This window comes from Eumetopias jubatus, unplaced genomic scaffold (assembly GCF_037043125.1).
Source record: "Eumetopias jubatus isolate StellerSeaLion01/CBP00866 unplaced genomic scaffold, mEumJub1_p1.0 scaffold_7, whole genome shotgun sequence".
Classification (NCBI taxonomy): domain Eukaryota; kingdom Metazoa; phylum Chordata; class Mammalia; order Carnivora; family Otariidae; genus Eumetopias; species Eumetopias jubatus.
This window is the reverse complement of record NW_028274813.1, coordinates 40,407,810-40,420,131: the sequence shown is the minus strand read 5'-3', so window position 1 is coordinate 40,420,131 and position 12,322 is coordinate 40,407,810. Positions and strand designations below refer to the sequence as shown.

Below are 12,322 nucleotides of genomic sequence, written 5' to 3'. Positions count from 1 at the left end.
TGAAGTAGGCACCCATTTAACAGATAAGGAAACTAAAACTGAGTCACATAGTGAGGTTACTTAACTTGCCTGAGTATTAAGTAGTGAGTGGCTGAAGATTCAAATATGTGTCTGTTGATGGTGTTAGAAAAGGGGAACACAGCCAGCTTGGATTGGTAGAGGGAAATGATCATGACGTGAGAGAGAAGTCTGGGGCTTAGCTGTGAATGTTTACCTCGGAAAGAGTACAAAGAAATAGTACAGAATTTATTCTTACGGGCAAAGTGATGTTGAGAGAAATAAATGTGCTCTTATGCATTTACAGAGAATCAGAGAGGATCTCTTGGAATTTTTTTCACTAGCCACTGACCAGAGATTTGGAATGAAAAAAATGTGCCAGTTGAAAATGAGGCCAAGTTAGAAAAACTATGTATTTCTTTATCTTCTAAATGAGTTGGTTAATTAAAGCCTGATTTAAAGAAAAAAAAAAGTAAATGTTCTTGAAGGTTCCTTGTGTTATACCAGTTTCCTTTTCTAGCAAAGGGGTTTTTGTTTTGTTTCTTCAGAATTTGAGACAATGGGAACAAGGTAGATAACAAGAAAAGAGCTTCAAACTAGTTAGTGCAGGCTGAAAGCAAAGTGAAGTGTCAGAGCCTTCATCCAGCAGGAAGGTTTGTCCACCAATATTCTCTTCCGCATGACTATCAACCTACCAAGGAAATAAGATGAGTTGGATTAGAGAAATAGGAAAATTAATGGTGGGTTTTTTTTTTTCCCTGTCCAATTACCCTATTATAAAAGAAGTAGCTATTTAAAGTTAAGTATTTTGTAATTGAGTCACTGAAGAACATAAATAAAAAAAAAAAAGACAATCATTGGTTTTAGAAATTGGGCCCTCAAACTGAGGACAGTGCACACTGGTTTTCCATGACACCTCACTATTAGAGTTCTGTAGAATCTTAGAGCTTATATAGGGACTTCAGAAACAGTCTGGTCTTACCCTCTCAATTTGGAGAGAGAAAAATGAGGCCCAGGGATACTCAAACTTACCAAGAAATGCCAACTGAGTAAACCAAAAGTAAATTCTGGAATCTCATCTTCAGATGGACAATCTGGTCATCTTTCCACCATCCCATCGCTCTGAAAATAAGTGATATTTGCAAATATTATCTAAAAACAGTAATCAGAAGATTTAACAACATAAAATGTTTATATCAGTTCAGTGCTAATTATTTAATAGACCTAAAGATAGGCATATAAACATAAATGTAACACTTTTAAAAGGGATCAAAACTAGGTTTTAATACGAATTAACCATTCTGTAGGTAGAATGAAAAAGGATTTCATGTGATTGCTAGAATTTGTATTCTCATAGGGCAAAACCTTCTCTAGGTGTCATTTAGTGTTACAATCCATTTTAAAAGAAGGAAAAATAGCTTTTTTAAAGAAAGAACGAAGCTAATATCCTTGCTTACTAGAGAAAAGTTCTAATAGAATCAGTCAAGGCAGTAGTCAAAAGCAGGGTTAGACGTGTATGGTTTAGGGAGGGATTTGTTTTCAATTCCAGTGTCTGGAACTGCTTAGTGCTATTAGCTCATCTTTAAGCGCTCTTGAGAAATCCCCACGAAGATGGCTGTTAGACTGTGTATAACAGAACAGGAGAACAGGTTAGGGAAAAGCTTCATAAATGCTGTCTGTATGCACACATATATAGATAGATAAGGCATTGATAGAGGGGCAGAAGAGGTCCCACAGAAAATGTCTGGAGAAGAGGGGATCAGAGGTAGTCCATGTAAGACATCAGACCTTAGAACAATATTCAGAATTAGGATAATATTCAGAAATGTTGAATGTAGCAAAGATAGCAGTAAAGGTTTAGGGAAAAGGAAATTCATTTTTGGCCACTAGCCATGTTTGAGTTTCTTTCCTTTTTTTTTTTTTTTTTTTTAAGATTTTATTTATTTATTGGACAGAGAGAGACACAGCGAGAGAGGGAACACAAGCAGGGGGAGTGGGAGAGGAGAGAAGCAGGGGAGAGGGAGAAGCAGGCTTCCTGCCGAGCAGGGAGCCCGATGTGGGGCTCGATCCCAGGACCCTGGGATCATGACCTGAGCCAAAGGCAGACGCTTAATGACTGAGCCACCCAGGCGCCCACCATGTTTGAGTTTCTTGTACAGTAAAGTGGTTAAGAGTGAAAGGCCAGCTTTGCACTTACTGTATATTGCTTGTGATTAATCTGAGGTCTAATCTTAGGAAAGAGGTTGCCCTGATTCTTTCCCACTGCCTCTGAATTTCTAGCAGGATGACCTTTGGCAACTTCACTGGTCTTCTCTTTGCCTCTGTTTCCTCCTCACTAAAATGAGTGAAATAACAGTGGCTACCTCATCCGGTAGATTACATGAAGAACACAGTGCTTAGAACAATTTTTTTAATGTTTGTTCATAAGCTATGAATGTGTTAGATATTACTGTTGCTTCCATTACAACTAATGCAGTCTATACAATCTTGTTTATTTTTCTACTTGTTTCTTCATAACAAAGAAAATAGAGGGGAGGCAGATGGCTCAAAGAATAATCCATGTTAGGGCGCCTGGGTGGCTCAGTTGGTTAAGCCACTGCCTTCGGCTCAGGTCATGATCCTGGAGTCCCGGGATTGAGTTCCGCGTCGGGCTCCCCCTTCTCTGTGGGGAGCCTGCTTCTCCCTCTGCCTCTGCCTGCCACTCCCTCTGCTTGTGCTCACTCTGTCTCTCTCTCTCTCTATGTCAAATAAATAAAATATTAAAAAAAAAAGAATAATCCATGTTAGAGGCTGGTAACACATAGGACCCAGTTGCTTTCCAGGAATATCAGATGCCTAGACTCTCATCAGCAGTTTCTTTGATGGACTTCTTAGGAGAGAGTTTTCTCCTCAGCATGTCTCGGTGTCCAGTGCTCTTGAAGGGAACCCCCCCACCCCGCCCTGAGAACAATTGCATTCATCTATTTCTGGCCTGTGGCTCTGCATAACTATAGACTCTAGCAGCTGCACAAAGTAGGAGCAGAGAATTGATGCACAGATGTGTTTCACTTGGCTACTGGAATGCACATCTGTATAGAAGGACCAGAATTGCACAGAGGAAACTGGAGACACATTGCCAAAATGAAGAACTCTGAGGATCACCCCCAGAAATATAGTGATAACAGTACTTTTATGAGAAGCTTTTACATACATTAGCTCATTTGATATTCTCAGCACTGAGCATGTGAAATAAAAATGAAGTTTTCTTTCCCCTGTTTTGACTACAGTATCTAGGGCTACTCTTAATATCTTTATATTACTAAAGTATTTCCAAAGTGTAAAGATTTCTCTCTGTATACTAATCTTCAGCTTCTAAAATGATCTCCTGTTCTGTTAACCATGACAACAGACAGGCTCTCAGGGGACCCCAGACATGGGACAGGATTTTGTTGTAGTTTTGGAAACTTGCCCTAGTTTGAGGGACTAGGAAGATCTGGCACCTTCTATTTGATTTTATAGGTTCAAATACCGTTGGCTTTCGCTGTGGGTTTTGGCTTGCTGAATACATTGGTAACAGCGGGGTTTTGCTAACTTTAATACTCCATTTTAGGAGGAGAGAAGGGTTCAGCATTTACACTGCCATTGTAGCTACTTTATTAACAACTTAAATAATAACCGAGGACTGTTCTAAAAACTCATCAGATTTCCTAAGCTTTTTAAAACCATGCGAGTGTAACGCAGTCCAACTTCAAAGCTGCTGCTATAGCCATTGTCCCCAGGATCTGTTCAGTCTCCAGATGAAATTCACACAGCTGCTCAAGTTCAGGTATCTGTTACTGCCAGCTTTTAAGGCACCGTAAGCACTACTTACTTTGCCTGCTTTTTGTGACTACTTAACGAATAGTTTTGAAATTACATTTCTTTTATCTCACCACAGTAGACGCGCCTAGAAAGATTTGCTTAGAAAAAGTGTTTCTGAGGTCAAGTATAGGGCTGAAATTAAAAGCCCCGCCTTGAAACTGCTATCCCAAAGATTGGGATTCTGGCATCAGTAAATCGGTCGTAACTGCTTCATTTTCTCATAGCGGCTACATGTACCTGGCCCAGCATCTTTTCCAAGGGCACAGGGGATGTCACTTGTACTAAGGTGCTCTCTGAACGTGAAGCTAGAGAATGCTGAAATTTGCCTCTTCGAGTCTAGTTGATCACACAAATGACTTCTAGCCACTTAGGTGTGCAAACATGCCTGGAAAACTCCAACTACAGTGCCATCTTCGGATGGACTCGGTGTTGGCGTGAGGCAGAAGCCACAGCCCCCTGATTTTGGGGGGAAGGGAGGGCTTTGGCTGGGGGCTACTATCCACAGAAGCCCTGAGGGCCCTGGTGCTGGCTTCAGGTCACCCTGTTTTATAAGATGAAAGACTGGCCAGAGCGGTTCCTGAATTCCTGGGTTCCAGTTCCCGTCAGCTCAGATGCATTTCTCAAACTCAAAAGCTGTCACAGTGCGAGGGCTGGGCCTGTGAGTAATGTGTGTTCATTTTACTACTTTCCATCCAGTGTCAGGCTTTATTCTACCTTTTCATCTGAAGCAGTACCTAGTTTTGGTTACATCAAATGAAACCCTTCAAAATTTTTACTTTCTTTCTGGAGTCTGAATAAACTAACTAAAATAGTCTAATTAACAAGGGGCCAAATCCTGTGGTCATTTTTAAAGACAATTTTCCTTCTTTTGCGGATTTCATCCAGACGAATAGTTGAGCAATGCTGTCCTCAGTGCCTCACAGGACCTAGAGATCCTTTGTCCTCACAATAAACACTGTGCCTTTCCCAATGCTATTGTGCCCCTGAAGGAAAACAATGTCATCATAGTGTGGCTAATTTCCCATTTAAATTCCCCTTTATAGTCAATAATACTGTAAAAACTTTTTTTTTTAAAGAGTGAGTGAGTGGGCGGGCAAGCAGGGGTGGGGGTGGAGAGGCGGAGAGAGAAGGAGAATCTTAAGTAGGCTCCATGCCCAGGGCAGAGCCCGACTCGGGGCTTGATCTCACGACCTGAGCTGAAATCAAGAGTTGGACACTTAACCAACTGAGCCACCCAGGTTTTCCTACTGTAGCAACATTTTATGGTGACAGATGGTAACTAGATTTCTTATGGTTGCCATTTTGTATCATATATAAATGTCGCATCACCATGTTGTACCCCTGAAACTAGTACAATACTTTATGTCCATTGTTCTTCAATTTTTTAAAAATATAAATTAAAAAAGTGATAAAATAATAAATTCCCCTTGATCCATGGTTCAAAAAATGTCCCCTTTGTCGTACCTAACTCATACCTAACTCTGACTGTAGCTCTGTCTTGTCCCTAGGTGAGTGAACAGTCTTATGATCAGAGCCAACATTTGAAGACAAATATCTTCTATCATTGTCTTCTAATGGCTTATATAGGTCATTGTCTAGATGCTCTGAAAGTCAGATGTGCTTATGGCCATTGTGTGTATATATCTGGTGGTATATTACTTTTTTTTTTTTTTTTTTGGCTTTCTCTTTAGGATCAGGAAGAAAACAAGGGAGCAACAAGTTGGCCTGAATTCTACATCGATCAGCTCAATTCCATGGCTGCTGTAGGTATACTTTCTGCTCAGTGGCACACAGTTTAAAATGCAAATTTAGCACACAATTGCACAATAAATTCACTTGAGTAAGAACTACCAAATGTCATTATCTTTCCAAACTCCATTCCAAACACTCAGTGTTGGCGGGGAGGGGCAGGGGAAGGAGGGCAGCAGTGGTACTTGGCAAAATGATTTTTTCCAGTATGTTTTACATAAAATCAGCACATACTAAAATATATGTGAGTTTAATGTTATAAGAGGAAATGTAATCTAAATCTGGCTTATGTTCAACTTTAACTTGCAGTTGCTCTTACCAGTCATTTGGAGCGTTGTTATAACAGTACTATTCTACAAGTTAATACCATTTTAAAATAATACAATGAAACTATTCCTTCACTGTTCTCCTCCCATTCTCCTCTTCACCTCGGACTTGCTTAGTTACTGGATTCTTGATTTTACAGGGCAGCCAGGTACTCTTTCACTCCTATAAATAACAAAGGGAGTTTATGGAATAAGTGGTGAATAAAAGACAATAATTATGCTGAGATGTCCTTGGGAAATCTTTGGTTAAGTAATTGCTTAAAATGCATTTTCAGTGCCTAAAATACACCTTCTGATCACATGGATGTCTGTGTAATGTCAGCATTCTGAGCACCTTAAAGGGCACCTATTGATCCCAGCTAAAATACGCAGCAGAAAACAAGTCATCAACCTTTGAGCCTTAGTAAATCAGATCCTATTCATGTTGATAAAAACTGGTGATTGCCCATGGTACAACAGTCTTTTCCTCTGTGGGTACACTCATGATTTTAAGATCGTTCTGTTAGATTCAACTTTGAGTTTATAATATCCGAGCACGATGGTAGCTTCCATAATAAATACTTTTCTCTACCTCTTCCTTTTCTTCCTTCCCCAGGGTCTTTTTGGAGAATTAGCTACTTAACACTTAAGGCAGACATTTTAAAAAAAAAATTATCTAATATTTTGTTGCTGCTGCAAAAGTTAAAAACTGATTAGAATATGTGAATCACTCACACTTTTTTACTAAACTTTCAGAGACCTTGACTTCTAGTAACTTCCTCTTTTCTAGCTTTTTCTTTGAAGATATTTCTTCTGCTGTTGCACGATGAATAACAAACAGCCTAGTAAATGTGAATGGGGCTGTATAAATTATGGAGGAAACTGCATAAGCTTTTGCCCCGAGGATTTCTAGTCTAAAAGCACTGCAGAAAATAACATCCAACATCCTTATATAAGGCATCCTACACAATGGCGAAGATGAGAAAAGGGTGATCTCAGCAGTTGTATAAATACGTTAGCAAAGTGTGGGGCTTGTGACGACCATCAGGGATTTTTGTATGCACAGCCTAAGCAATAATAAGTTAGAGCCATTTACATTTCCTGCATGTGGAGGTTAAGTTCTAAATTCTTGTTCCTGGCTGTTAGGGAAAAAAAAGAGCTGTGGGGCAGGCTGTCTCTCTTTATGATTAGGTCGGCATTGTTTGATGTAACAAGGGAAGTTGCTTCTTTGTTAATGAATTCACTTCTATAAATGGAGAAGTGCTAAATACTATGGCATTTTCTTTTCTTCAAATTTTGGTGGCAATTAGGTTAATTTGTCCTTTAGTGACTTAACCCATGCCTTGTATGTATGGAGTCAACCTGGCTCATTTCCTGCACAAGAAGGTCTGTGATGTGTGCTTTGAGCCTCCTTTCTCCTTTGGCCAGCTCCTTGGACAACCCCATGCTGCATTCATGAGTCATCTACATTTTAATTGTATTTGCTTCCTAATCCGAAATCCTTTCCAAGAGTAATCTCAAGGCAATTAAATTGTCATTTTGCTATTCTTTATGTGCTTAACACCTAACAGCTTTCTAATGCTCCTTTAAGGACAGAGCTGGTGTCTTTCTAGGGTTAAAGGTAAAATGCAGTAACAACTCCTGAGTTAATGAAACACAGAACTCCTGCATATATAACAAACAAGGAGGTCTGATGAGACCAAAACCCTATGCTGAATTTTCTGTTTTTCTCACCAAATTTGTTGCCACCACCTCCTCCTGTGGTTCTGGCTGGTCTCTCTGCTAACTGTAGTGGAGAATTCCCAACGACACACAGCAGAGAGCCTGAGACATTGTCCCTGGGGACTGGAAAGACATACAGTTCCTCCAAATCGTTTCATGGCCCGGCAGCTCAACTTGAGCTCTCTAGCTTAGGGATTTGTTCAAGGGGATTTATCCACATTGTTATCATCCTTTGTCTTCAGCATCACTAGTGACTACTGCTCTTGAGCGTGCAGTATGTGACAGGCAGTATAATAGGCACTTTGCGTGTTGTTTTAAATCCTTACAAGCACCCCATGCTGGAAGTGCTATTTATAGATAAGGAGTCTGGGACTTGGAGAAAGGTTACCTTGCCCAAGGTCATCTAATTAGGAACAGTAGAGCTGGAATTTAAACCTATCAGTCTGAGCTCAAAGATTCCATTCTCATTTGCCTCTCACTCAGTTTTTAAAACCCTTTGGCAAGTCAGAGAGGCCTGGTAACCGGCCCCCGCCCCCCCCAACCAACTTCCTGACTTTCCTGAGGTGGGGCAGGCATGTTTTCTTTAGGGCTTCCAGAGTCTGATGAACAGTCCAGGTTGAGAACGGCAGCACTTCCTGGTCTACGAAGCCATTTGTGGAACAAGTTCAGTTACTTTACGTAAGCTTCTTAACAAGAATGCTTTGTTCTTTAAAGGACCCCGGAGTGATCTGTTGGCTTTTAAAGAGTGAAAAACAGTATAATAAAAGTACAGCGCAATAGGTTGGAGAAGGCCCTGGGCTTCCTTTGGGTGTGGCTTCACCGTGCGCCCTCGGGGAGGAAGGATGTGGGGTGAAGTTCAGCATGCTTAGCGGACTGGCTTGTTGATTTCACACCAGTGAAAGGTTTCCAACAGGAGCTTAGCTCCAGACTCCCGGGCAGGAATGATGTCTGTGCCTACTTTGTATCTCTCTCTCAGACCTGCATGTTCCAGTGTACACCTTAGTAGCTTTTATCAGAAGATCCTCTGCCAGGAGGCACTTTGTCCTTTGCCCACTCCTCACGTGAGCGGGCATCTAGTAAGTACATAGAGCTCCCGAGGAGGCCGCCACAAGCCTCACCTGAGTATGCCAAGGTGCATACTAGATGGTTGGCCTAGCAGCTATGTTTAGAAAGGTAGGCATGTCTCCTCTTTCTGTGAAAAGCTGCAAATCAAGCCTTCTTCCTAAATGTGAAGCTTGAAAACTTTAGACTTCATATAATTTATTTTGAAAAGTCACATTAGAATATCATAGATATTCTATAGATATAGAATAGTTCATCTGCATATCCTCAGTTTTCTCAGTATAACGAACACAGTCTTTGACTCAAATCTAATTTTATCACATACAGAAAAGAGTGCGTTGCCTCTGTTTTGAAAGGAAGGTAATGGTCCTTACACTGGGAAAGGAAATTCTAATTCCATTTCCTTGACTTTTTATAAATCTCCCAGCTCTACTAGCGAGAGACTTAATGTAGTCTGTCTTTATCCAGATGTTCCACACTCTCCAATGTTGTTAAAAGAATACGTACATCTTTCTTTTGTATTAGTGAGCCATAATAAGAAATGCGTGTCTTTAATTTGGGTATAGTTTTGTGTGATTAAGCTTAGGGACAAGCAGTGGTGTTCGTAAACAGCTTGATTCTGAGCTGCAGATTCAAAGTGATTGCTTCAGTCTAAAACGAGTTCAGCTGTGCCATAGGAGATTAAACATACTTGGCTGGATTCGGGCTGAATTTTCCAGGGAATGGGTCTCACAGAACCGTGAAGAAATTTATTGGCTATTTCTGCACACAGCTTCTTCCCCTGCCGTCCTCTGGTCACAGCTGTCCAGGCGCATCACCAGCAAGAGGACAGTGTCAGCAGAAACAATAACACGTTTGAAAAACAAGACTTTACTGACTTTTATTTCCATTGCCTTAAATGATACTGATATATATTTTTGTTTGGAGCTTTAACCCTCCTAATTGTGAAGTCAAATTTAGGTTTTAGTTAACATTTAGTTACTTACTACTGATACTATTAACTTGAAAAAATGAAGTAAAGTCACCCCTTGATGATCTGCGGTCCTGAAAGAAAGGGAGAGACTGGATCATTGAGACACAGGGATAAGAACCAAACTTTTTTTTTCCCCCAGTACCCCAGCCTATTTCCCAGCCATGCATTTTATCAGAATTGGTAGCAGGTAAGGAAACTGAGATCTTAAAAAAAAAAACAAAAAAAAAACATGTGTTCAGAATAGGATGATGTCAAGGGACCAGTGGTTCTGTGAGTGGAGGCCCCTGAGACCATTAAGATTTGAGGATACTTTTAGTACAACCAGTTGATCATGGGCTTAAAGGAATGGAAAATACTTTTTCACAAAGATAAAACTTACTAGCATCCATGACTGTAATGTCAACTGAGATCTGTTTCCTTAGAGCCTTATTCTTTAGAGTGTGGCCCATAGACCTTGTAACATCAGCACTGCATGGAAACTAGTCAGAAATGCAGCATCTTGGGCTTCCCTCCAGACACACCAAATCAGAACCTTCATTTTAACAAGAGCCCCAGGAGATCCATGTCCACATTAAAGTTTGGGAAGCATTGCTCAAAGATCCCCAGTAGGGAGGGTGTAAGCACCCCACCCCTTCACACACACACACACACACACACACACACACACACACACACACTCACTCACTCACTCACTCCACAGCCTAATTTCCAACTGATGCTAAGTATTTACTCTGAAAGAATTGTCCATCTTAGTATCATGTCCGATTTGATTGTTCCTGTTAAATAATTTGATGTAACACAAAGTGTAAAAGATTCTACTTTTCGGCTTGAGGATTACACAAACTGCCTTGGTTTGATATTGTGATAATGTTACTAACTTCAGTTGCCAGAATGCTGTATTTAACTGCAGATCCAACCCTCTTTCTATCAAATATAAATAGTAATGTCTTCATCAGAGTGTAGTTATAGAGTAGTTCTACAACTATACTTGGGCAAGTTAATCTCTACTGAAGATTTCTAAACATTTCTTAAAGCTTTATCTAAATTTTGAAAGAACTTTCAATAGAGATAACAAATCTGGAATTCTTAGTACTTTTGCTCTATATTTTGGTTTTATAGCAATCCTAGTCATAGATTTACTGATTATTTATTTGTATTAAAAGTGATAATAGCATGTAATCTGTGGACTTGTCTTGCTTGTACCCTAATTAAATCATAGAATTTGAAGAGGTAACTTCAGTTTTCTTTGCATAGAGAAAATCTCTCCTGGCTTTAGAGAAGGAAGAGGAAGAAGAGAGAAGTAAAACTATAGAGAGTTTGAAGACAGCACTAAGGACAAAACCAATGAGGTAATTCTTTCCTGGGTAGCATGTATTACTTTTCTCTCTCTCTTTTTTTTCTTTTTTCTTCTTCTGTCTTTTCTTTCTCCCTTCTTTCCTACCCTACTTTATTCTTTTTTCTGCAATAGCCAAACTTTCAAGGAAGTCTTCAAAGCATTCCGTTGGATCATGGGTGAAATAATTTAATCATTGAACATTGAATACATTGATTTTCTTCAATTAAAGATATGCAGATAGCTGTTAAGATGGCTAAAATTTAAAAAGACAGACTAGCAAGTGTTTGTGCAGATGTGGAGAAATTGCAACCCTTGTACATTGCTGGTGGGAAAGTAAAATGGTGCAGCCACTTCAGAAAACAGTTGGACAGTTCCTCAGAGTGTTAAACATAGTGTTGTCCTATCACCTGACAATTCTATTCCTTGATATATAGCCAAGGGAACAGGAATGTTCATGTTAACAGTATTCATAATCACCAAAAAGTAGAAACAACCCAAATTCTATCAGTTGATGAATGGATAAATAGAATGTGATATATCCATACAATGAATTATTATTCAGTCCTAGAAAGGAATAGACTATTGATAACATGCTAGAACGTGGATGAGCCTTGAAAATATTTATGCAAAGTAAAAGAAGCCAGATGAAAAAAGACAACATATTGCATGATTCCATTTATATGAAATGTCCAGAAAAGACCAATCCATACAGACAGAAAGATTAGTGGTTGCTTAGGGTTGGTGGGGGGAAATGGTCTTTTGGGGAAGACTAGAGTGTTCTGAAATCAGATGATGTCAGTGATTGCACAACTCTGTGAATATCACTGAATTGTACGTTCAAAAGTATGAATTTTATGGCATGTGAGTTATATCTCAATAAAACTGTTGCTTAAAAGAGATGGGCAGTCAGCCTCCACTGTGTATCTCCCACACCTTCATTTTCCATTAATTAGTCTTTAAGGTTTGGTGAGATATTGGGATGCTTATAGGTACATTTCATTAACGTAGGGGCTATGAATGAAGCCAGTTGATTTAACCAGCTGGGCCATATCTGCATTGTGTGACTGCATGAAATGGCTGGAAAATAAAGATTTCCTTTTCTTTATTTGACTATAAAATGCTAACTAAGAAAAATATACTGATTTACCAAAAATTCTATGCAGTTGTATGACAAACGTTTTGTAGCCAATCTTAACTATATCAGTATGTCCCTATTTGTGTATGTTTGCATTCTCAGATGTTAATAGGTATCCAAGACTAAGTAAGTTTGGAAATTTCTGGAGTAATCATATAAACAAGTTATGTTACTTCTGAAATTTTCAGAACTTCACATGTATA

General features: G+C 39.5%; 1 protein-coding gene across 3 annotated transcripts in view; it reads left to right on the top strand.

Moving 5' to 3' along the window:
* DAAM1 (dishevelled associated activator of morphogenesis 1) overlaps positions 1 to 12,322 on the top strand; it is a 164,368-nt gene that overhangs the window by 103,675 nt on the left and 48,371 nt on the right. For all 3 annotated transcript variants that reach the window (XM_028100530.2, XM_088024578.1, XM_028100537.2), the window contains exons 4-5: positions 5,529 to 5,600; positions 10,903 to 10,997. In XM_028100530.2, coding sequence (XP_027956331.1) covers positions 5,529 to 5,600; positions 10,903 to 10,997 — 167 coding nt within the window. The remainder of the gene's footprint in view (positions 1 to 5,528; positions 5,601 to 10,902; positions 10,998 to 12,322) is intronic.